General features: G+C 37.2%; 1 protein-coding gene across 2 annotated transcripts in view; it reads left to right on the plus strand.

The window, feature by feature from the left end:
- Window positions 1–27,256, plus strand: part of LOC124797960 (kelch-like protein diablo) — an 81,476-nt gene that overhangs the window by 7,122 nt on the left and 47,098 nt on the right. For both annotated transcript variants that reach the window (XR_007016904.1, XM_047261118.1), the window contains exons 3-6: window positions 19,305–19,489; window positions 21,377–21,540; window positions 21,675–21,833; window positions 22,281–22,491. Coding sequence is in view for 1 of the 2 variants with exons in the window: in XM_047261118.1 (XP_047117074.1) it covers window positions 19,305–19,489; window positions 21,377–21,540; window positions 21,675–21,833; window positions 22,281–22,491 (719 nt within the window). In the remaining variant the exon portion in view is untranslated. The remainder of the gene's footprint in view (window positions 1–19,304; window positions 19,490–21,376; window positions 21,541–21,674; window positions 21,834–22,280; window positions 22,492–27,256) is intronic.

Consider the following 27,256-nt stretch of genomic DNA (forward strand, 5'->3'; position numbering starts at 1 on the left):
AAGAAAAGGCAAAACTACATTTCTAGCATTTGTAGACTTAGAGAAAGCTTCTGACAATGTTGACTGGAATACTCTCTTTCAAATTCTGAAGGTGGCAGGACTAAAATACAGGGAGCGAAAGGCTATTTACAATTCGTACAGAAACCAGATGGCAGTTATAAGAGTTGAGGGACATCAAAGGGAAGCAGTGGTTGGGAAGGTGAGTGAGACAGGGTTGTAGCCTCTCCCCGATGTTGTTTAATCTGTATATTGAGCAAGCAGTAAAGGAAACAAAAGAAAAATGTGGAGTAGGTATTAAAATCCATGTAGAAGAAATTAAACCTTTGAGGTTTGCCGATGACATTGTAATTCTGTCAGAGACAGCAAAGGACTTGGAAGAGCAGTTGAACGGAATGGACAGTGTCTTGAAAGGAGGATATAAGATGAACATCAACAAGAGCAGAACGAGGATAAAGGAATGTAGTGTAATTAAGTCGGGTGATGCTGAGGGAATTAGATTAGGAAATGAGACACTTAAAGTAGTAAAGGAGTTTTGCTATTTGGGGAGCAAAATAACTGATGATGGTCGGAGTAGAGAGGATATAAAATGTAGACTGGCAATGGCAAGGAAAGCGTTTCAGAAGAAGAGAAATTTGTTAACATTGAGTATAGATTTAAGTGTCAGAAAGTCGTTTCTGAAAGTATTTGTATGGCGTGTAGCCATGTATGGAAGTGAAACATGGATGATAACTAGTTTGGACAAGAAGAGAATATAAGCTTTCGAAATGTGGTGCTACAGAAGAATGCTGAAGATTAGATGGGTGGATCACATAACTAATGAGGGGGTACTGAGCAGGATTGGGGAGAAGAGGAGTTTGTGGCACAACTTGACTAGAAGAAGGGATCGGTTGGTAGGACATGTTCTGAGACATCAAGGGATCACAAATTTGGTAGTGGAGGGTAAAAGTCATAGAGGGAGACCAAGAGATGAATACACTAAGCAGATTCAGAAGGATGTAGGCTGCAGTATGTACTGGGAGATGAAGAAGCTTGCCCAGGATAGAGTAGCGTGGAGAGCTGCATCAAACCAGTCTCAGGACTGAAGACCAGAACAGCAACAACAACAATGATGTTCATCTCATATCCTCCTTTCAAGACACTGTCCATTCTATTCAGCTGCTCTTCCAGGTCCTTTTCTGTCTCTGACAGAATTACAATGTCATTGGCAAACTGCAAAGTTTTTATTTCTTCTTTATGGATTTTAATTCCTATTCCAAATTTTTCTTTTGTTTCCTTTACTGATTGAATAACATCAGGGATAGGCTACAACCCTGTCTCACTCCCTTCTCAACTGCTGCTTTCCTTTCGTGCCCCTCGACATCAGTTAACAGAATTAAAAGAATCTAACAGTGAACGAGGGCCTGGTAATCCTGTAAGCTAACATATTCACTTACATTGTAGAAACATTTCTTGAGAAGAAATGATTTTAACTCTGATTTAAAGGAACTTTCGATTTGCAACATCTTTATGTATGTTGGCAGTGCATTATAACGAATGGCACCAAAGTAATTCATAAGTCTTTCAGTTAGGGTTGTTCTAACTCATTTTGTATGGAGGGTCATGCAGTTAGAGTATTCAGTAAGTAGAGTTGGTTAGCAGGTCACCAAGTCGAGCTCTCATACTCAACCCACTTTCGTGTATGTACAAGGAGGGTACAGTAAGTGAACACAAACTTTTTAAATTGGGGCTTGCAGTTAGCCCTAGCCTAAGTGACAAGATTCGAATAGCCCTTTCCCCAAAGTAAAAATTCATAGGTCCCCAAACGACCATCTCCAGATTTAATGAAATTTGGTGTGAAGGATCTATATGACCTTTGATGGGTATAAATACCAAATTTCAGTTCAGTACCTCCAGTGGTTGAATTTTTAGTGGCTTTTAAAGAGAGGCTACTCACCTCCTCATCACATATGAGGGTGCAAATGTGGCAAGTTTACTAATCTTTTTTAAATTTTCTGGCAAACATTTGGTCATTTGCTGTAATATACATAGATAACTTTTTATGCTGAATCACACCAGGGCAAAAAGTAGGGATTTAGCCACACTTAATATAGATGCAAGCCTCAAAAGTGCCTAGAAATTCATCGTGCAATTCTGCGAGTCAAGGTTTGACCGACCACTGCTAGTTTTCATATGAACCAATCACACCAAAACGTCATAGTGTTATTCCCACCCATTGTGTCTAATTATGTATCAAATTTAATTAACATTGGGTGCCTACTCCTTTTTTTTTTATAAATTTTTTATTTTTATTTGCCACAGCTGGAAAGAACATATTAGCTTTCAAAAGTATATTGTTTAATTTCTGAATCTTGCGTTTTGATGAGTAAGAGTACCTTTCAAAAGTTATTATTTTAGAATTTTGAGAACATTGAAAAGTTAAATATGTTGCTCATTAAATCTCACAACACTACTTGTAATTACTCTTTTTATTCGGTTAGCTGTATAAATCAGTTTCCAATATTAATTTAACACATGCCATTAAAATAAGTATAGTACCCAATGCAGCAAATTTGCAAGACAAAAACACTAAAAAGCCAGTTCCATTTTTGATTAAACAGTTCTACAGTTTTGTCAAAGACAGATTGTGATGGTGTGTGTAAAGTCATGAACATATGTTGCTCAGGAATCCAGCTGGTGTCTAGCAGTTGGCCAGTATAAGGAACAAGCAGAACCATGTAAGATTAGATTAGATTAGATTAATACTAGTTCCATGGATCATGAATACGATATTTCGTAATGATGTGGAACGAGTCGAATTTTCCAATACATGACATAATTAGGTTAATTTAACAACATACTTAAGTTAATATAACAACTTTATTTTTTTGTGTTTTTTTTTGTTTTTCTTTATTTATTTATTTATTTTTTTTTCTTCTTAATTTATATCTAAAAATTCCTCTATGGAGTAGAAGGAGTTGTCATTCAGAAATTGTTTTAATTTCTTCTTAAATACTTGTTGGTTATCTGTCAGACTTTTGATACTATTTGGTAAGTGACCAAAGACTTTAGTGCCAGTATAATTCACCCCTTTCTGTGCCAAAGTTAGATTTAATCTTGAATAGTGAAGATCGTCCTTTCTCCTAGTATTGTAGTTATGCACATTGCTATTACTTTTGAATTGGGTTTGGTTGTTAATAACAAATTTCATAAGAGAGTATATATACTGAGAAGCTACTGTGAATATCCCTAGATCCTTAAATAAATGTCTGCAGGATGATCTTGGGTGGACTCCAGCTATTATTCTGATTACACGCTTTTGTGCAATAAATACTTTCTTCCTCAGTGATGAATTACCCCAAAATATGATGCCATATGAAAGCAATGAGTGAAAATAGGCGTAGTAAGCTAATTTACTAAGATGTTTATTACCAAAATTTGCAATGACCCTTATTGCATAAGTAGCTGAACTCAAACGTTTCAGCAGATCATCAATGTGTTTCGTCCAATTTAATCTCTCATCAATGGACATACCTAAAAATTTGGAATATTCTACCTTAGCTATATGCTTCTGATTAAGGTCTATATTTATTAGTGGCGTCATACCATTCACTGTACAGAACTGTATGTACTGTGTCTTATCAAAATTCAGTGAGAGTCCGTTTACAAGGAACCACTTAGTAATTTTCTGAAAGACAGTATTGACAATTTCATCAGTTAATTCTTGTTTCTCAGGTGTGATTACTATACTTGTATCATCAGCAAAGAGAACTAACTTTGCCTCTTCATGAATATAGAATGGCAAGTCATTAATATATAATAAGAACAACAAAGGACCCAAGACTGACCCTTGTGGAACCCCATTCTTGATAGTTCCCCAGTTTGAGGAATGTGCTGATCTTTGCATGTTACGAGAACTACTTATTTCAACTTTCTGCACTCTTCCAGTTAGGTACGAATTAAACCATTTGTGCACTGTCCCACTCATGCCACAATACTTGAGCTTGTCTAGCAGAATTTCATGATTTACACAATCAAAAGCCTTTGAGAGATCACAAAAAATCCCAATGGGTGGTGTTCGGTTATTCAGATCATTCAAAATTTGACTGGTGAAAGCATATATGGCATTTTCTGTTGAAAAACCTTTCTGGAAACCAAACTGACATTTTGTTAGTACTTCATTTTTACAGATATGTGAAGCTACTCTTGAATACATTACTTTCTCAAAAATTTTGGATAAAGCTGTTAGAAGGGAGATTGGACGGTAATTGTTGACATCAGATCTATCCCCCTTTTTATGCAAAGGTATAACAATAGCATATTTCAGTCTATCAGGGAAAATGCCCTGTTCCAGAGAGCTATTACACAGGTGGCTGAGAATCTTACTTATCTGTTGAGAACAAGCTTTTAGTATTTTGCTGGAAATGCCATCAATTCCATGTGAGTTTTTGCTTTTAGGCAAGTTTATTATTTTCCTAATTTCAGAGGGAGAAGTGGGTGAGATTTCAATTGTATCAAATTGCCTAGCATCTTCTAATGAACACCTGGATCCTACTATATCCACAACATTTAGAAAATGATTATTAAAAATATTTTCAACTTCTGACTTTTTGTTCGTAAAGTTTTCATTCAATTTGATGGTAATACTGTCTTCCTCTGCTCTTGGTTGACCTGTTTCTCTTTTAATAATATTCCAAATTGTTTTAATTTTATTATCAGAGTTGCTGATTTCAGACATGATACACATACTCCTGGATTTTTTAATAACTTTTCTTAATATAACACAGTAGTTTTTATAATTTTTGATAGTTTCTGGGTCACTACTCTTTCTTGCTGTCAGATACATTTCCCTTTTCCGGTTACAAGATATTTTTATACCCTTAGTAAGCCATGGTTTGTTACAAGGTTTCTTACGAGTATATTTAACTATTTTCTTGGGGAAGCAGTTTTCAAATGCATTTACAAAAATGTCATGAAATAAATTATATTTTAAATTGGCATCAGGTTCACGGTACACCTCATCCCAGTCTAACTGCTGTAGGCTTTCCCTGAAATTTGCAATTGTTAAATTGTTGACTGAACGTACTACTTTTGAGGACTATTTAGTATTGCTGAATGGAGCTATGTCATATATTGTAACTAGCTGTGCACCATGATCAGAAAGACCATTCTCAACAGGCTGAGCATTTATCTGGTTAAACTTATCTTGGTCTATAAAGAAGTTATCTATCAGTGAGCTGCTATCCTTTACCACCCGAGTAGGAAAATCAATAACGGGTGTCAAATTGAAAGAACCGAGTAATACTTCAAGGTCATTTTTCCTATTACCCTCTTTCAGAGAATCTACATTGAAGTCCCCACAAATAATAATTTGCTTCCCCCTGTCTGACAGATAGCACAACAAGGAGTCCAAATTTTTCAGAAATAGATGAAAATTTCCTGATGGGGACCTATATACAGTTACAATTATAAATGTGCCTTTATTTAATTTAAGCTCACAGGCACATGCTTCTATATGTTTCTCTACACAAAACTTTTTTGTTTCTATACTTTTTGCACAATGATAACTTTTGACATATATGGCAACTCCTCCTTTCTCCATATTTTCTCTCATTACATGTGCAGAGAGCTTATAACCACTTACATTTACCTTATCCATATCAGTAACAATGTGATGCTCAGACAGGCATAGTATATCTATTTCATTCTCAGCTTCTAAATCTTCTAAACAAACCAGAAGCTCATCTACTTTATTCTTTAAACTCCCAATATTTTGATGAAATATACTTACATTATTTTTAATTATACTTTTATGAGAACCTTTCCTTACTCTAACATTTGCAGTTTCTCATTGTGCTTAGGCCTAGTTCCTATACCAGTGGTCACATGGTGTTCAGAGAGGCAGATTATGTCAATTGGGTTGGGTGACTTTAGTTCATCAATGCAATTACCTAGGACAGAGATACAACTTGGTGGAGATAAAATTTCTGGTGATTGGTGAAAATTTATAATTGATAGCTGTGATTGGTGATCCAATGTGCTAGAATTGTGCTGTTGAATTTCTTTCCTAAAGTGAAGATTTGTTTCAATCCTGACCTCTCGTAGAACTTGACATCTTTCTGTCTTACCTATCCTAAAAAAGGTGCTGCTCCAACACCTGTAACCACTGGTATTTTACCATTCATGGCAGTGCCTCCCCCCCTTAAATTTCCTGCTATTACCCGAGCCAGTTTCCCCTTCCCTTTCCTGTTGAGATGTAGGCCGTGCCTGGTATAGTCCCACCTACTGAGATAATCAAGAGGAACCACACCAATATGAGCCCCCGCACCCGACACAAGCAGCCGTTCCAACTCCAAATTAACTCTCCCAACAGAAGAGTTCAAATGAGGCCGGTCATGGCGTCTCAGGACAGATACAAATTCAACATTAGTGTGTCTCGATGCCGACGCAATCTTTACCAGGTCACACTCTATACTGTACCCAGGATCTCTGTCGATGCTGTTCCCTGGCCCTCCCACAATAACCACGGTGTCTTCCCTGGTAAATCCTTTACAGAGTGAACCTAAATCCTCTGTCACCTGATCCAGACTAGCACTTGGTTTGAAAAAATTTGTGACCTGGTATTCTGGTCCTAATTCCTCCTGCAGAAGTTGGCCTACACCTCTGGCATGAGAACTGCCTAACAACAAAACTTTCTTCCTTTTCGATGACTTTCCTACATTCTTTTTCAATTTCCTATTGAAAGTTTGTTGTGTCCTGTCTACACCTACCTCTGCTTGAGGCTCATCAGTTTCTAACTGAAGCAACAGGTCAAACTTATTTTTGACATTCACCACAAAACTGTCAGACTTAGTTCTAGGCCTGTTCCTTCTGCTACCTGTTGCCACTTCCCACCTCTCTTTGCCCTTCTCCCTCCTTAACCTGTCCAGATGCATAAAGCTGATGAAATCTTGTTGTTCATGTAAAACTTCATATACGTTTCCAACCCACCAAAAATTGTCATACATATATGCAACTTACTATCTTGGTTGTAAACTAGCAATTGATACAGCTGAAATTTCTTCATCTGCTTCAACGGCAATAAATGTGAATGCTGTGACATCATTGGAAACTCTGCTTACTGTGGTCTGATTACAATTAATTGGCTAAAATTTATGATTTTCTCTTGTTCCAGCAATTGTCTCTCTCCTGGCTACTTTGTATCTTGGCCAGGCTAATTTTTTCAATTTCTTCTTTTGGCACATAAAAAAACTATGGCTGGAATACTATCATCACAGAATTTGAACAAATCATATGGAGTCAATATTTGGTTATCTGACGGCCCCTATAGACTAGCATGAGCTACTAGTCTTTTTGCTGTTCCCACAATGCCCTCACAAGGCAATTTACCATGGCTTGTTAAAAAAAAAAAAATCCATTTGGCAGTGATGGCAAAATCCTTTTTGTATTGATGAAAGTTTTGAAATTCTTATAATGAGCTGCTAAACTGTCACTAAAGAAATAAATGCTCTTAATGTTTTCAGTCTTTGTCTTTAAATATGCTATTAACGTTATTTGAAAGGCACGGACAGCAATGGCATTACGACAGAGACAGTTGCTGCTTATACAAATCGTGATACTTTGATACTCTTTGCCACCAAAATAGACAACAAATGGATGTAGTGTGGTCTAGCTATTCTCCCAATGAAATCCTTGCACAGCATCTTGAACATCAAATGAATAATTCTCAGCAATATCTATCTATATAATTAATTCATTTTATACAAGATTTCCTTTCAGCTGCTTAGGTAGTTTTCAAAATCAGTCCCTCCATGAAATCTGACGTGTCTCCAATGTGTGTCTGTCAGTATGGCTCAATTGCTTGTATTCCATTGTTTCTTCAGGATCACAGTCTTTAAGTGTCTTCAAGAAAAGCCTCTAGTTGCAGTTTTTTGGACGTGCCTCACAACATTGCAACACACAATCTTTTGATGCAAAACTGCATACAGTTTTTTCTATCAAATCCTTGTAGTCATCTTGGAAAGATGCTGCTGAAGCCAACATTAATTTCACATTTTGATGAATTGTACGTATATATACTGAATGTGATCCAGAAGCACCAATGGTAGTACACCATTTTGGCCTGAACTCTCAAAATTTTGAGATGATCAATAAGATAATAACACCAACAGAACACTGAGACACCATTTTCCAACTGCACACTTCAAGATTGTTTAGGTAAATAAGTGTAAGTAGACAATTGTTGGTGTAAGGTTGAAGACAACAATCAGATTTTTATCTGGTCCCCCAAGCAAAGATATTGCAGGCCACAAAATGGAAAATTAAAAAAAAAAAAAATTTAAAAATTGTGTATATTTTTAAGTGTAAGTTGCTCACTATTGATACTCTATAAAAAGTAACTATACTATTCAGTGAAATAGCAGGAGAAATATTAAAGCTGAGAAATTAATCTTTCTTTGGAAAACTACTGTTCAAAAATTGAGTTTTTTTTAATTTATGGCTGATAACTTTGAACTATTAAAAATATATTAAAGAATACATTCATCTAAGTGATAATGATGTTAATTTGTAGCCCAGAGTGTGTTGAACTAAATGCATTTTATCTGAAAGGCTTAGGAAAATCCACTACTGAATAATTGTAAAAAAATGTAGATGCTTGCAAGTACGAAAAAACGCATGTGGCCTAGAACAAATATGGCTGCCGTTTTAAAATAATAAACAATAAATTTTTTTAAAAATATTTTTGTAACTACAAAACATTGGGGAATTTACCCAGCAAATATAAATTTTTTCTGAGATGGTCAAGCAACCAGTGCTGGACTACTTGGTACGGATTGACCCTTCAGCAATATCTGCATGGCTCACACCAACAGCTGTGCCAATTATCTTAGTAAGGCTGCATTGGGCTTTCAGAACTTTGCACTTTGTGTGTCCCAATGAATCCCTTTTGCTGCTCCATTGAACCTTTGATGGTGACTTTTGAAGTGATGACGATAATAAAGTATTAGCAGTAAAGCAAGCATCAACAACATCCATGTCTTCAGTGGATGCTGATTCTTGCCTATCCTGGTGGGGTGATTCGTTTTGGGCCATTCATGTCTATATTTGGCACAAATTTTCTTACCAGCTTTTAACACTTCATTAGTCAGCAACTTCAACCTATCAGATATGCAATGGTTATTGGTGTTAAAACTTTCTTGGTTACATGTTTTTCTTTACAAAATTGGTTGCAGCATGTCTTCTGAAGAAATTAAAATTTTGTCAACGACAAGGCATTACAGTATGAACAAATTCGATCATCACCAGTAGAATAAAGCCCAGAACTATGCCATAGAAGCTCCTTGTCCATTGGTGACCTGTCCTTAAATGGTTGTAGGTGACTTTTGCCACAGTGGAATGGAGGCGACTTATGACAATCAGCCGCATCTGATCCACCACAGTACCAGAGCTCATGGGTCTCTTAATTCATTTTATACAACAGTTTATTAACCTGTAACAATTATTTTTGAAAGCTCATGAATATCCAGGTTTGAAGCATAATGGAAGATGCTGTTACACACGGTGATTCATATCAATCATTCTCTTAAAATCTCACAGTTTTTGCAATTTACTTGTAACAGATTCAGCCGGAACAATGATTATACATGATCGACTCAGTACTCAACACTACAACTTTACAATGTCAACACCAAAGATAACACCACACAAAAGATTGCCACTGAGAAAATTACCAATAATGAAAGCAGCCAAGTAGTGTGATTCAGCAGTGTATAATAGCAAGTATAGAGCCGTAAAATACTATTGCTGCTCTGTAATGCCCAAGGAAGCTGTGACAGTGTGTATATGAACCACTATGTACTGTAGGGATAAAATATTCTAAAGCGGCGTAGCATTTCATGTTATCATCTAGATTTTGTAACGTTAAGATCATTTTATGCGGTTTCATTATATGTATATTCTGTACTGTAAAATAATATAAAAGTACTTCTTGTTAACATAGTTACATTCCCTAAACCACACGCAGATCTTCTACTATTAAGATATACTACAAGTTATACATATTTGATTTACAGTTGCAAACAGTGTTAATTTTTTGTACATTTATTGATAATTCAGATTCCCTACCTTTGGTAGATATTCTTACTCATCAAAATGCAAGATCCAGAAATTAAACAATATAGCTTTAAAAGCTTAATGCATGCACTTTTCATCTGTGGCAAGAAAAAAGAAAAAGAGGGGGTGGGGGGGAATTGAACGAGACACAGTTGAAAGATTGCCCCCTCAAAAAACCCTAAAACTTGCACATAGAAAATTTTGGTCAATGTTGCAGATGCATATCATTCCATCTAGGCGTCCAATAGTAATTAAATTTGATCCATATATAGACACTATATGTGGGAATAACCCTATGTAGTTTTGTGGTGTGATTGATTCATACGAAAAGTAGCAGTGGTCGGTCAAACTTTGGCTCTCAGAATTGCACAACGAATTTTTTAGCCACCTTAGAGGATTTATCTATATTTAAGAGTGACTAAATCCCTAATTTTTGCCATGGTGTGATTCAGCATATTAAAGCAAATGACCAAATGTTTGCCAGAACTTTTAAAAATGTGTATCAAACTTGGCACATTTGCACCTTTGTATGTGTTGCAAAGGTGAGTACTCTCTCTTTAAAAGCCTCAAAAAATTCAACCACTGAAGGTACTGAACTGAAATTTGGTATACAACCTTCAAAGACAATATAAAACCTTTACAACATATTTCATTAAATTTGGAGATCGTAAAGTGGGGCAGTTTGTAATACTGGTTCCTTTGATGTGGAATGACCCTTTAATCAACTATTAATGTTACCTCAGAAAACTATTCCATAAGCTAGAGGTGACTGGAAGTAACTAAAATAGGCCATTCTAGCACCATCAGAGAAGTGATCATTAGAAATGATTCTCAGAGCAAAACATGCAGAAGTGAGTTTCTGGGAGAGATTAGTTACATGGCCTTTCCAGTTTGTCTTGGTCAACATACATTCCTAAAAGTTTTGTGCATCGTACCCTTTCTAACTCTTAACAGGCCAGTACCAGATGGAGATCAAGGTTTTAACTCTTCTTCCCAAATTGTATGTAGTTTCTTTTCTTCACAATTAGGGTAAGCCTGTTGTCAGTGAACCACGAATAAAAGGACTTTACCAGTTGTAGTGGACAGAGATTCCTTAATGTCACTCACTATTACACTAGTTCAACTGCAGACAACATGATTTTGGCTGCAGTGCCTGAGGTGTGTGTATAATTTTTATAAATAAGGAAAAGAAGGGGGGGGGGGACACGCCACCTTGGGGTGCACCTATTTAGACCTTCCTTGCATTGGATACTAATCTGATTTTATGATTAGCATGAGCTGATGTGAGCTACACAACCTGTACTCTAGTTTGCAAATATGATAGAGCCTACTTGTTTTCTATTCCTTTTATCCGCATTGCATCCAGTTTATCGAAAAGGATTTCGTGATTAATCATATTGAAAGTTTTGGAAAGACCTGAATTAACTTTGTTATTGTTATTCAAATTATTGTCTATTTAATCATGGTAATCATTTATCAGCTCCTATACTTATACCTGTTTGAAAGCCTAGTTAATTATTATTTGGTAGGGTGTGGTCATGTAAGTACTTGGCAGTTCGTTGTTTCATTAATCTCTCAATTACTTTAGCGAATGCTGAGAGAAGTGAAATGGGTCACTAATGTCTAACTTTGTCTTTTACCACACTTGAATAAAGATGTCACTTTCAGTTTTTTAACCTTTCGGGGTACACTCTCTCTGTGCATGATAAAGTAAAAATGTAAGCCAAGAGCTTTGCAATTTATGAAGCAGTAGAGATAATAAGTGATACTGAAACATCGTCTACCCCAGCTGACATTTTGCATTTTAGTCTTTTGATCACCTCTACTACTTCATGCTCATTAGTTGGAACTAACATCATGCCGTATACTAGTGTGCAAAGCCTAAATTTATCCTGATTGGTGAAATTTAAGCTAAGTGTTTGGGAAGCATTTATAAAGTAATCATTTATGTAATTTGGCAGTCTTTTTTGCCGGTACTGGATCATCAGCTTTTGTAAGAGTGTTTCCTGCTCTTTGTGTATCTTCCGTGTTTCACTTTTTACAATCACCAACATAGATTTTGATTTGTTGCCCTTCATTCTTATTGTGGTTACCATTTCTAAGAAGTTTTGCCTTTGTAGTTTGTATTCTTATATTTTCTTACAAGGCTTTACATATTTTATAAACTGAGTATCTGTGTATCTTTTCATTTGAGAACTGAACATTTGTAAAATCCTGCAGGAAATCATAATGCCTGGTGTAATCCAGGAACTAGATTTAGTGACCTGACATGAATGGGCTCTGGACAGAAAACACATTTAAGAATTGGACATCAGTATTGAAAAATTATAAGTGTTGCTAGTGAGGGGCTATCACTCGCTGATGAATATGATTGTCTTCTTCGAAACACAGTTTCTATGGGGTCTTAAATGAATGTAGAGACCAATCCTGAAGTTTCAGATTTTTCCACGTATTTGACACACATTTGTTCTGGTGAGGACTGGCTGCATAATATTGCTTATGTTCAGGAGTTGCTGCTGTTTCCTAGCATTGGACTTGTCAGTTTTTGTTTTCCGCCTCAGTTACTCAAAGTGCTGAATGTCTTCCCAGACACTGTGACACCATACTGGACAGTTAAGTCTAGTAATTTCCCCAGTTATCAATTTCAATTTGAAATCTTTTCATGTTGTCCTCTAATAAATCTTTTCTGTGGTCTCTTTTTTTGCCATCATTCAGCTGGGAATACATAATTTGTTTTGGTATATGGGGTTCAGGCATACAAACTATGTGGCTTGTCCAATGGAGTTGATACTTGATGATCGTAGAGTTTCAGTCTTTCAGAACACTGATGTTAGTGCGTCAATCTTGCCATTTTACCCTTAGGATCCTTCTCAGGTGTACTGATGGTACAGACGTTGTATGTGCCTTCTGTAAGTAGCCCACGCTACACATCCATACGTGAGAGTTGGTGTAACATTAGCCTGGTATCCATAGATCTTGGTCTTAATGCTGATGTTATGGTTAAGCATTGTCAGTACTTGTCTGTGAAAGCACTTTGGACCAGGATTCATTACTTGGATTACCAACAAAACTAGCACAATTTTCTGCACAAAAATTTATTTTATAAGAAAGAACTACATTCCTTTCTTTTATGGCTATAACTAGCATTATAAGGATGAGGCATTACGATCAGGTAATCCTAAGTCAGTATTAATAACTCTGTGTAATCATATTTGAAAGTATTTTGTCTATAAGACAATCCATTCTACTTGTTATTCTTGTGGTGCTGTTTATAAGAGGAAACGACTGGAATCTGTGTGATTCATTAAGAAACAGCTTCCTAGATGCAGAGTTGTGCATAAGGTCTGTATTGAAGTCTCCACAGACAATTATAGTGCCGTTTTCTGTAAACATAATGTCCAGCAGTGACTCCAGTTTATTAGTTCATGTGTCTTATGTCCCCACTCAGTGCTCTATAAACTGCTATAACCATAATGTTTACAGCTCCCCATGCAATTGAACAGCAGGAGCTTCAAAATGCTTTTATTACCCAAAACTTCTGCCATACACCTCCTTTTATATTCCACATTTAAGGAAAATGCAAACTCCACGACTTTTGACACCCTTTCTACAAAGATGAAAAACTTGAAATGGTTAATATCAACAAAACCCAGATATAGATCTCTGCACCAGTGCTCCATTACACACATACATTCAGTATTGACATCTTTAACATCAATTTCATGTTCAGAAGAGTTATTTCTCAGACTCTGCATATGATAGCTTAAAATATGAAAACCACTAGGATGGAGACTGTGGGCAGTTGTACATATATATTGCCTTGTCATGGCTAATGCTGTTTTGAGGCAGGGTACCAAAAATCGTTAAATGCTTTGGGTTTTCTGCACCTTGCAGACCTTTCTTTTGGCTGCATTGTAGTGCATTCCACAGTAGCTACTGGTGAGGCTGAATCAGCAGCTAACAGCAAATGTTCAGCTACTGCAGTTGTCTGAGCTCCAACTTCCGGAGCAAGGTCCTCCGCTGTCAGTGAACAGTCCCCATCGCCGATAGTGTTCTCCCCCCTGGTGCCAGGCATCATACTCCCCATTTGACGTCGCAAACTACCGTATCAGTCTTGAAAAATCGTCCTTGTCCTTTGAAATAAAATCTGACTTGATGGCAGACCAGCAGTACAGAACTCTGTCAATTGCAGGAAGTAGTGAAAGCCATCTCGTACGGACGTGTCTTAATATTTCCTTAAACTCTGAAAATTGCATCAGTGAGTGATTGTTTGAAGCAGAAGACCCCAATTCATTGTAGATTTTGAGAATTATTGCATCTACATAATAATGAAATGTGTTAAGACCATGTTTTGCAGTATTATTTATGACGTGGCAGTTGCAGTTAGCTCTCAGAATGGATTTTTGTGTTTCAGTAATAATACAAAAACCAAATGGTTTTTGCCATAGAGTTCATTGGAGCATTGCCAGCACTGTATGTACTTACTTGATTCAGATGAAAGCTGTTAGATTCTGTAATGTTCTGCATTGCATGGAAAATGTCTTTGCAGGTTTCTTTGGAGTCTTCCAGCAATTTCTATGGTACCCTGTGGCTAACATCAAAGTACTGAAGTGCATCAGTAAAAGGTTTTATGAAGGTCGCCTTTGACTAAATCTTGACTGTATGGGTCAAGAAAATTTTCAGAGATAGCCATTGCCTTAGTTCTTCCATACACAATTTTAGGTGCAATATTACTGTCTGGAAACAAGTAATAATTCAATTTCATTTTTAAATTCAGTGACTTATAGCTAAGGTTAGGTTTTACATGTTTCACACTGTGATAAACAGACGGAACTTTAGTATATATCGTGACATCATCTTCAGATGTATATTTCTTCATGAAGGACGTTGTAACAGTTTTATGTTTACAACACTGATGTTGTACCAGAATGTGTTTTTGTATTTTCCGATGATCCACTACAGCTTTTCTTCCTTAAAAGTTTATTGAAGAGGTGGCAGGGTAAGTCAAACACTTTGCTATGAAGTCACTTTCTTTCATCAACCATGTGGAAAAATCTTTGTTTTCCGACCATTCTTTGCTGAAAGCTATGTATCTTTTAACTTTGTTCTTCGGACCAGATGATTTTGATGAACTGTCTCGGTCGTTAGAGGAAGCGCAAAACCTCTTTTCTGAACACTGGTCTTTTCTAATTCTAAAATGCTTAAACTGGAAATGAAATGAAATGAAATGCAATGATCGGAGGAGGAAATTTTACCTTGACAATTGACGGTTGAAAGGTGTTTAATTTGACATCCTCTTAATTGTTTATCGTCCACATTGCATTTCCATACAAGGCTACACCCCAGACAAATACTTTCAGAAAAGACTTCATAACATTTAAATCAATACTCAGTTTAACAAATTTCTCTTCTTCAGAAACACTTTTTTTTCACATTGCCAATTTAAATTTTATACAGCCTCTACTTCAACTGTCATCAATTACTTTGTTGCCCAAATAGCAGAACTCGTCTACTGCTTCTAATGTCTTGTTTTGTAATTTAATTTCCTCAGCAATTCCTGATTTAATTTGACTACATTGCATTACCATATTTTGCTTTTGTTAATATTCATTTTATGCCCTCATTTCAAGATGCTGTCAATGCCATTGAACTGCTCTTCAAAAGTCTTCTGCTGTATTTGACAAAATTACAGTGTCATTGGCAAACCTCAAAGCTTGTGTTTCTTCTCCCTGATATTTAATTTCTTCTCCAAATTTTTCTTTGGTTCCTTTACTGCTTGCTCAGTTTACAGATAGAATAACATTGTGGAAAAGCAAAAACCCTGTCCAACTCGTTTCTTAACTACCGCTCCCCTTTCTTGCCCCTCGACTCTTGTAATTGCCGTCTGGTTTCTTTACAAGCTGTATATAAACTTTCACTCCCTGTATTTTACCCCCAGTACCAACAGAATTTTTAAATGTATTGCAGCCAACATTGTTACAAGCTTTCTTCAGGTCTACAAAAGCTATGAACATAGGTTTACTTTCCCTTAATCTATCTTCTAAGATAAGTCATAGGGTCAGTATTGCATCATGTGTTCCTCCATTTCTCTAAAATCCAAATTGACCTTTCCTGAGGTCAGCTTCTACCAGTCTTTCCATTCGTCTGTCAATAACTTATTAAGTTGATAGTTTGATGATATTCACACCTGTCAGCACTTCTTTCTTTGGAATTGGAATTATTGCACTCTTCTTGAAGTCCAAGGGTATTTTGCATATCTCATAAATCTTGCATATCAGGTGGAATAGTTTTGTCGGGCTGGCTCTCAAGAGTATCAGTAGTTCTAATGGAATGTTGCCTACTCCCGGGGCCTTGTTTTGATGTAGGTGTTCCAGGCCCTGCCAAATTATTCTTGCAGTATCACTTCTCCTATATCATTGTAATCAATGTCCTCTTCCCTTTATGTAATGTTGCCTTCAAGTTCATTTCCCTTGTATAACCTCTCTATATAGTTCTTCCACCTTTTAGCTTTCCCATCTTTGCTTCATTTGCTGCATTTTTATGTTTTTCCCTTTCATCAGTTAAATCCAGTATCTCTTCTGCTACGCAGGGATTTGTACTAGACCTTGCCTTTTTATATATTTGATCCTGTGCTGCATTTACTGTTTCATCTCTCAAAGCTACCCATTCATTGTCTGCTCTATTCCTTTTCAGTCAATTTTGGCCCAATGCTCCCTCTGCCACTCTCACCATCCTCTGGTTCTTTCAACTTATCTAGGTCTCATCTCCATAATTTCCTAACTTTCTCAGTTTTAATCTACAGTTCCTAACCATTAAATTGTGGTCAGAGTCCACATCAGCCCCTGGAAATGTTTTAAAATTTAACATCAAGTTCCAGAATCTCTGTCTTACCATAATGTAATCGATCTGAGACTTTCCAGTGTCTCCAGGTCTCTTCCACATACACAACCTTCTTTCATGATTCATAAACTAAGTTTTAAAGGTGATGAAATTATGCTGTGTGCAAAATAAGAGCAGACGGTTTCCTCTTTCAGTCCTTTCACCCAGTGCATACTTTTTCTTCCCTTTCTCTTACTAGTGCCAAGTTTCAGTCCCTATCACAGTTTTATTTTCCTCTTCCTTAACTAATTGAATAACTCCTTCTATGTCCTTCTTTCTTTCAGTCTCATCATTGCGGAGCTAGTGTCATAAAATGTTGTACTACTGTGATGGGTGTTGACTTTGTATCTATCTTGGCTATGATAATGCATTCATGATACTGTTTATTGTCTTATTCATTATTAGACTCAATCCTGCATTACCCCTGTTTGATTTTATATTTGTAATCCTATACTCACCTGACCAGAAGTCCTGTTCATCCTGCCACTGAACTTCACTAATCCCAACTATATCTGACTTTGATGTGTCCATTTCCCTTTTTAAATTTTCTAACCTATTTGCCTGATTTAGAGACCTAACATTCCACACTTTGACCCGTAAATAGCCTACATACTCCTAAGTAACTTAGCTGCAGCCATTCTAGGTATTTTGAACGGTGAGACAGCAGCCATTATGTATGTATTAAATATGAAAAAAACTGAAACATTGAATTCTAGCTGTTGTGTGTTAGTCGTGCATGCTTAAGCTGGAGTGAAGACTGGTTATTTTTCATATGACTTATACATGTTTTGTCATATTAAAATTCAAATACTACTTAGAATAGAGGGCATATTATATCGCAGAAACTGGTAGGCTATAAAATAAATAGGAGGTGAACAAACAGTTGACAGCTGTTTTTATATTTCCTCTTGAGAAGTCTCCACCTGGAGATCCAAACCAGGAACTATTTTACTTCCAGAATAGTTTACCCAAGAGGAGGCATTATCATGTAATCATACAGGAAAGTTGCACACCCTTGTGGAAAATAATGGCTGTAGTTTTCTCTTGCTTTTAGTTGATTGCAGAACAAGCACATGGCCTTGTGGTTTGATGTTACAAAGTCAAATCAGTCAGTCATCCAGACTGTTGCCCCTTCATCTACTAAAAAGATTGCTGCCTCTCTTCAGGAACCAGAAGTTTGTCTGGCATCTTAACAGCTACCCCACCATGACAAGGTCCATGTTATTAAAAGCAAATTATGTGAAGTATTTCGTTCTTAAATAACATTCCGTAGTGTGAGGAGTATGCACATTTTCAAAAAGTAATGGAAGTTTTTGTTTTTCCAAAAACTTACCTTTATATATTCTCAAAGTTTCTTCCACCAATTTTTGTTCTCATAGTTCTCTCCTGCAGTGTGTATCTTAGTGTATGATTTCAACCCACCCTGTTAAGAATTCACAAAATGCCATTTGGGGAACATTGTTTACGAGTGTATCAAACAGGCAGAGTCAGCTATCCTTGTTCAGGAAATTCAAAATGATATCCATATAAATCTCATGAGCCAGGTCTGGGGTGCAAAGTACATGCAGAAATGTTCAGGTTCAGCAGGAGAAAATTACTGTGTTGGCCAACATGTGAGGCATGTTATCGTGAAACTCAATCCAGCACTAGCTGGATCCTCTCAACATACACACATGCGTGCACGCATGGGTGTGCCCCCCCCCCCCCCCCCCCACACACACACACACACACACACACACACACACGCAGAGCTGAATATTGATTTCAGTCTACTGGAGCAAAATTTAGGCAGCATACCGAGCCTTCAATTTTTGTGTTAGAGATTTTATATATGGTATCCACTAACTGCAGCCATAACTAATATGTGAAGACTCTCATGTTAGATAGTACATATGCCATATCACCAACAAGTGTCAACTTCAACAATTCTCAAAACAGAAAATGTTTCTCCTTTGGTAGCAGCGATTATTTGGAACTCGTACCAGTTTTTAATCTCAAAAGAGAATGTAGTTTATTTTTAAGTTGAAGGAACCAATGTAGGATTACTGAAATATGAGGTGAAGAATCACCAGTTGTTTAATGCAATGTTAAAGCATTGATTAACACTCAGAGCTACCTTAAAGTAATAAAAAGTAACCATACATATTTGCTAAAATTGACAGAATAGTTGGTGGCAGACAAAAGTAGCTTCCTACTTATTACTTTCGATAGATACCATAAGTGGAAATACTGGCTCAGTATTCAGATAGTCTTGGTGTTTACAGTGATCATTATTTGTGAGTTTATGTTTGTGGAGTATAATGGTTGCAATAAACATGATTATCTTTTTCATACAGAGTAATACTGTCGGCATGCAGTCCTTATTTTCGAGCTATGTTTACTGGGGAGCTGGCAGAGTCACGTCAGACAGAAGTCACTATCAGAGATATAGACGAGCTGGCAATGGAGCTGCTGATTGATTTTTGTTACACGTCTCACATTGTGGTTGAAGAGGGAAATGTGCAGACCCTCCTTCCTGCTGGTGAGATGTCTGTTATATTACTGTGTCTGTTAGAATACTGTACTACTTACAATTTTGGAAAATTTAAAGGTTCTGTGTAGTTTTCATAGCAAATGCTTTAATTTTGAATTGGTAAAATCAATATTATTAGCTGTGCTTAACTGCTAATTCTGTCTTTAAACTAAAGATTAGTGCTTCAGTTAAATAGACACAATATTTGAAAATTAAGATACAGAAAATGTTTTTTTTCTCATACAAAAGATAAATTGCAGTGAGCCCTCAAATGTTTGTATGAACAATGTCGTTACTGTCATTTGTTTAGGTAGATGCAGTATTTCTTGATTTCCATAAAGCATTTGACTCATTATCACACCTATGCTTGTAGTCAAAAGTACAAGCTTATGAGGTATCAAGTGAAATTTTTGGCTGGATTGAGAACTTTTTGGTAGGGAGGACACGGCATGTTATCTTGGATGGAGAGTCATCGCCAGTTGTTGAAGAAACTTCACGTGTGCCCCAGGGAAGTGTGTTGGGACCCTTGGTGTTCATGTTGCATATTAATGACCTTGCAGACAATATTAACAGTGATCTCAGACTTTTTACAGATGATGCTGTCATCTCTAATACAGCAATGTCTGAAAGAAGCTGCATAGATATTCAGTCAGATCTTGATAAGATTTCAAAGTGCTGCAAAGATTGGCAACTTGCCTTAAATATTCAAAAATGTAAAATTGTGCATTTCACAAAATGAAAAAATGTAATATTCTATGATTATAATATCAATGAGTCAATGTTGGCATCTGCCAACACATAAAAATACCTGGATGTAACACTTTGCAGGGATGTGAAATGGAATGATCACATAGGCTCAGTTCAGGACAATGCATATGGTAGACATTAGTTTGTTGGTCAAATACTGGGGAAGTGCAATCAGTCTACAAAGGAGACTTGTATAAAATAGGACTAACAGGTGATATTGCACATATACAGAGAAGAGCAACATGAGTGGTCAGTAGTTTGTTTGATCCATGCGATTGTGTCGCAGAGATAATGAAGAAACAGGACTAGCAGACTCTTGAAGATAGGCGTAAACTATCTCGAGAAAGTCTACTAACAAAGTTCCAAGAATGGGCTTTAACTGATGACTAGGAATATACTACAACCCCGTATGTATTGCTCATATAGGGATCATAAGGATAAGATTAGAATAATTACTGCACACACAGAGGCATTCAAACAATCATGTTTCCAACACTCCATGCATGAATGGGACGGGAAGAAACCCTAATAGCTGATACCATGGGTTGTACTCTCTGCCGTGCACTTCACAATGGTTTGCAGAGTATAGCTGTAAATGTAGAAACCATTGGTACTTTACATGTATCTTCTAAGTTCTGTGTAGGGAAAAAGATATTTCATAACTATTTGTTACATTGCTATGGTGGAACCGAATCTGATTTAGTAATATATATTATGAACTTGTCAGTTATACAGATCATATGTATAACTGGGTGAGCAATAAGAAAATTCATATTAATGAGATAGTATTGGAAAAATAGTTCGAAGTTTTTGTAATGAAATCCAAAAACTGTGTTTGCTAAATTCTATTCATTCTGTGATTCTTCATTCTTGAGGAAGAATGGGATAAGTGTTAAGAGATTGCTGAGAAAAAGCTTAGCAGGAGCACAGTTGTAATGACGAAATTGTTGATGTAATATTAGTTTCAGTAATGAATAACAAACTTCCTTCAAGTAAATTCATCTTCCATCGAGTATTTACTACATGGTTTGTCTATGTTTCATGTAATGTAGCTACATTTATTAGCTAATATTTTATTGGTTTGTGCATAATAATCTAAAAGTGTGAATAACTAAATATTTGTTTGTTTACGATTGCTTTGTTTATCAGCCTGCTTGCTGCAGTTGGCAGAAATACAGGATATATGTTGCGAGTTCCTAAAACGCCAGCTGGATCCATCGAATTGTTTGGGTATTCGTGCATTTGCTGACACGCATTCATGCCGAGAGTTGTTAAGGATAGCTGATAAGTTTACTCAACATAATTTTCAGGAGGTATCTTTTTGTGTACTACCTTTGCTTACTAAGCAAATTTTTATTAATACCACTCATTTGGAAAGCTTACATTATACTGATGCATTTTTTTGTGAAATTCAGTTTTTTTCTTTTATTTATTTTTTCCTCCCCAGGTAATGGAAAGTGAAGAATTTTTACTGTTGCCCGTTGGTCAACTAGTAGATATTATTTCAAGTGATGAACTGAATGTGAGATCTGAAGAGCAAGTATTTAGTGCTGTAATGGCTTGGGTGAAGTATAATGTCTCAGAAAGGAGGCAGCACTTAGCACAGGTATTTTTTGTTGTTGCCTACTACATATAATACTATGAATTCATTGAATAGTTACGAATGAAAAACATTAGCCCCCAAAGATGATTGTTTTGGAATGCTTATTTGTTGTGGAAAACAAAAGAATTAAATTTTGTAATTAATACTTAAAACAAAAAAGTTGTATCTGTTACTCCACTGTCAAAAAATTTGCAAAACAACTGTCATATGATTTCAAAACTTTACCCTTTATACAGAAGTATCCAGGTTCAAACAAGTGTCTCAGAAAGGGATATTTCCACAAATTCACACTCACTTTCTGCACTACACCTTAATCTGTCGTAGAGCTAGTCTCCCATTTTTTCATCCAAAACATTAGATTTTGCACCACAGACATTGTAGTTTTGAGAATATGGACACAATTATAGCTTTTAGTTTTTGACATCTTGAATGTTATGTTTCTTTTCAAAGGTATTGCAACATGTTCGACTTCCTCTTCTAAGTCCAAAATTTTTAGTTGGAACTGTGGGTTCTGATCTCCTTGTACGAAGTGATGAGGCGTGCAGAGATCTTGTTGATGAGGCCAAAAACTACCTCCTCCTCCCTCAAGAAAGGCCATTAATGCAGGGTCCAAGAACAAGACCAAGGAAACCCACAAGGCGTGGTGAAGTTCTTTTTGCAGGTAATAAACTTGCAGTTTGTATTGGCAGTTTTTTAAAAAGATCTGTGATAACCTCAGATCATAACAATAATTTTTTTATCAAGCTGTATCACATGGTAAAAACCTCTTAACTTCTTCCTTTCCCCTCTTTTATGCACGCAAAGGTGCAGAATAATGGTGATGTAATATTCTTTATCCTGTCCTTGCAATGTACAAAAAGCAAATGACAGATAATGACTTTCAGAGATTTTAAGCATATAAAAACAAAGCAAAACAAAGATAATGGAATGTAGTCGAATTAAGTCGGGTGATGCTGAGGGAATTAGATTAGGAAATGAGACACTTAAAGTAGTAAAGGAGTTTTGCTATTTGGGGAGCAAAATAACTGATGATGGTCGAAGTAGAGAGGATATAAAATGTAGACTGGCAATGGCAAGGAAAGTGTTTCTGAAGAAGAGAAATTTGTTAACATTGAGTATAGATTTAAGTGTCAGGAAGTCGTTTCTGAAAGTATTTGTATGGAGTGTAGCCATGTATGGAAGTGAAATGTGGACGATAAATAGTTTGGACAAGAAGAGAATAGAAGCTTTCAAAATGTGGTGCTAAGAAGAATGCTGAAGATTAGATGGGTAGATCACGTAACTAATGATGAAGTATTGAACAGAATTGGGGAGAAGAGGAGTTGTGGCACAGCTTGACAAAAAGAAGGGACCGGTTAGTAGGACATGTCCTGAGGCATCAAGGGATCACAAATTTAGCATTGGAGGGCAGCGTGGAGGGTAAAAATCGTAGAGGGAGACCAAGACATGAATACACTAAGCAGATTCAGAAGGATGTGGGTTGCAGTAAGTACTGGGAGATGAAGAAGCTTGCACAGGATAGGGTACCATGGAGAGCTGCATCAAAGCAGTCTCAGGACTGAAGACCACAACAACAACAACAACAAACATATAAAAAAGTCTGGACTTACAGCTGAAGCATATGAAATTTATTTGCAGATCGTATTAGAGAACACTGTCAGTATAAATTATGAAGTATCTAATTTCACTGAGAGACTCAGTGATTTATATGATATCTGAATGAGGCAGTGCATTTGTTAAGACACTGACCTCATATTCGAGAGGATAGAGTCTGCTCTGTCTGGCCATCCTGATTTATGTTTTCCGTGGTTTTTGTAAAGCGTTTCAGGCAATTGTTGGGATGGTTTCTTCGATAAGGTCTTGGCCAACCGTTTTTCCTATCGTTATAAAAGCATACTTACATATTTGGTGTGCAAGTGTATTTTTGAGTACTTTTATTGTATTGTAATGGAGGGCAGCGTGGAGGGTAAAATCGTGGAGGGAGACCAAGAGATGAAAACACTAAGCAGATTCAGAAGGATGTAGGCTGCAGTACGTACTGGGAGATGAAGCAGCTTGCACAGGATGGAGTAGCATGGAGAGCTGCATTAAACCAGTCTCAGGGCTGAAGACCACAAAAACAACAATGGGAAATCTTATATCATTGGAAAATGTTCCATGAAGGAATGAATGACAAACACTCTCCTTTAAAAACTGTAGCTGTATAGAGAAAAACAGTACCATAGTTTATGGATCACCCTGAATACCTTATGACTAGCAGTTATGCTGCTCACAGAATATACAAATGGCCCCACCGACATTTCACTAAAAAGCAAAATGTTGTTTCCCGGAAAGGGATGGGATATGGCACAAATGATTTTGTTAAGTGCATTACCGTTAATATTGTCAGGAAATTGATTGTTGAGAATCATTTATCAGCTGCAGGATGCATTACAATGCAAATGATCCAATTTATTGTTTATCCATTACTACCCAAAATAATAGACATATTAATTGCTCTCTGACCTAGAGCTTTTTTGCAAGTCTGGAAGCAGATCTGTACAAAACATTTACCAAGAAGGTGTCTTCAAAAGAATAACTTTGCAAAAATCATAGCAAAATGTGTGCACTTATAAAACTAACAACATTTTTTAATTAGCTGTGTGTTTTAAAGTTCTCATGGTGCAGTGAATGGTCAGTTAGATTTGAGTTGTCCAATTGCTGAATCCTTATTTCTTTGTGTAATATCTTTCGGCCATCTTCTGGGTGTCTGAAAGGCTGAAGCTACATTACTCACTCAAGGCTTTTAAAGCTGTGGATTGCGCCACTGCACATGTGACCAGAGAGAAATGAACAAGAGAGACGTCATTTGGAATAAAGTGTTATGCATAAACTTAATCTGTGATTAGCTGTTCAATCAGTGTTTGAGTATCAGTGTGTCATTAGTTGCCGCACTGTAGTGACGTCATGGAGAGTTCATTAAACAAAGTGCTGGACTGCATGCTTTGCCCAGGCTGAAACTGCTTTCTCTGTTGCATGCTTCACCACCATTTCCTATAAAGATGAAGTCAGTACTATAACTTAAACATTGTTATACCATTTAGCAACCAGTGTCGATGTATTATGCTACCACATGTGATTCATTGGGCTGTTGGTGTTCTGTGTATCTTTCATGAACTGTTTGTGTTGTCTACCCAATTTATGATGGGCAATATTTACAGGGTATCATATTAAACTTAACCTTGTAGAGCAGAAGTCATTTTTGACAGAACCTAAAATGACTGCTGTCTTCAATGGAGGGTGAAAAATCCTTTTCACTTTGTACTTCGAGGATCTGACCTACTTCTGATGAGGGGGTTCCCACATATGGCAGGGAATCCATTGATTTGAATGTCTTTCTCTCATTGTAGTGTTCGTTGATGTGTCAGTAGCCAAGAAAACTGGAACTTGATTGAGTCTAATAAAAAAAAATACAATGACAGTTTCATGGAATGAGAGTCGGCCCTTCTCGGTTCAGCCTGATGGTCAATCACTAAATCATAGGACTGTACTAGCAAGTAATCACTTACATTGCACAGGGATGTTCATATGTGGATGAAGTCCACAGTGATAGTGTCCTGTGAGGCAGTGAACTCAGATATGAATCAGAGACAAAGTCTGACAAAACCGTGAGCTGCAGTGAACCTGATGGATTAGAGAATGCTCAGCAGAACAACTCCGTTTGGTGGACTGTCTAGAACGTGGTGCATGCTAGGTGAAAGATCCCTGATTGTGAAACCACTAGGTGCGGACACCATAAAGCCTGGAGTGCGAACTGACTGTACAATGGTTAGGCGGTGACCCAAGTACTCATTGAGTGTACTAATGGAGGCACGTGAGTCACAGAAGTGAATGGCATTGGTGTTTTTGGTGACTCTGGAGGCAAGACTGGTGCCACACAGTTCTGTGGTGGCTGCTGGAGATTTGGTTGTAAAAAACCCAGCATATTTGGTGTGTTGCTGCAAATTGTTTTTGTCTGAGCTCAAGAGGAGTAGTCGTTAGGAGGCCAGAGCTGCAGCAACTCACAGTACATTACTGTGTGAGGAGGCCAGAGCTGCGGCAACTCGCAGTACACTACAGTGTGGTTGGTGACTGTATTGCCGGGATACAGTAGTCGGCTTCCTCATTTGTTGAGTCGAGCTTTGGTTTTATCTGACCAATGGTGTTTACATGGGCCGTTCATGTCACCCTTTTGCCAATTTGTTTATGGAGGACTTCAAGGAGAAACCACTGGAATCTACTAGTTTTAAACCCACAGTGTTTGGGGACATTTGAATACAATTTACTTCCCCTCAGTTATTGAAATTAATATGTTTAGCAAATACTGGTTAATTGGAATAAAACCAACCATACACAAAACTTCAGGGGTTAAATTATTCCAGCATTGGACATCCATGGTTTCACCAGGAGAAAGAACAAGCCAAAACCTCACTTCTGTAATGCAATATCAAATAACCTGTCTGGAACGATAAGCACTGGTCTAAAAGGGGAGCATGACTTAGTTACAACAGTGACGTACCTTCGTATGCCGTGTACCTGAAATCCAGCTGCACGTCCTTGACCTGTTAACATATCTGCTCTTATCTATAATGCAGTTGTTCTTTTGCTTCATTTCCTTGTGTGAACCTGATTAGAATTTATATGAATACAATAACACTCCAGAAACAGATGGTACCCCATTAAAGAAAGATCAAACTATTCAGGTAGAAATCAAGTAATTATTGAGATTTTTGTGCTCCATTTAAGTTGGTGCACATATATTACAACATTTATGAGGTGCATTCAAGTTCTAAGGCCTCCGATTTTTTTTCTAATTAACTACTCACCCGAAATCGATGAAACTGGTGTTACTTCTCGACGTAATCGACCTGCAGACGTACACATTTTTCACAACGCTGACGCCATGTTTCCATGGCAGCGGCGAAGGCTTCTTTAGGAGTCTGTTTTGACCACTGGAAAATCGCTGAGGCAATAGCAGCACGGCTGGTGAATGTGCGGCCACGGAGAGTGTCTTTCATTGTTGGAAAAAGCCAAAAGTCACTAGGAGCCAGGTCAGGTGAGTAGGGAGCATGAGGAATCACTTCAAAGTTGTTATCACGAAGAAGCTGTTGCGTAACGTTAGCTCGATGTGCGGGTGCGTTGTCTTGGTGAAACAGCACATGTGCAGCCCTTCCCGGACGTTTTTGTCGCAGTGCAGGAAGGAATTTGTTCTTCAAAACATTTTCGTAGGATGCACCTGTTACCGTAGTGCCCTTTGGATCGCAATGGGTAAGGATTACGCCCTCGCTGTCCCAGAACATGGACATCATCATTTTTTCAGCACTGGCGGTTACCCAAAATTTTTTTGGTGGCGGTGAATCTGTGTGCTTCCATTGAGCTGACTGGCGCTTTGTTTCTGGATTGAAAAA

The sequence above is a fragment of the Schistocerca piceifrons genome, chromosome 5 (assembly GCF_021461385.2).
Source record: "Schistocerca piceifrons isolate TAMUIC-IGC-003096 chromosome 5, iqSchPice1.1, whole genome shotgun sequence".
Lineage (NCBI taxonomy): Eukaryota > Metazoa > Arthropoda > Insecta > Orthoptera > Acrididae > Schistocerca > Schistocerca piceifrons.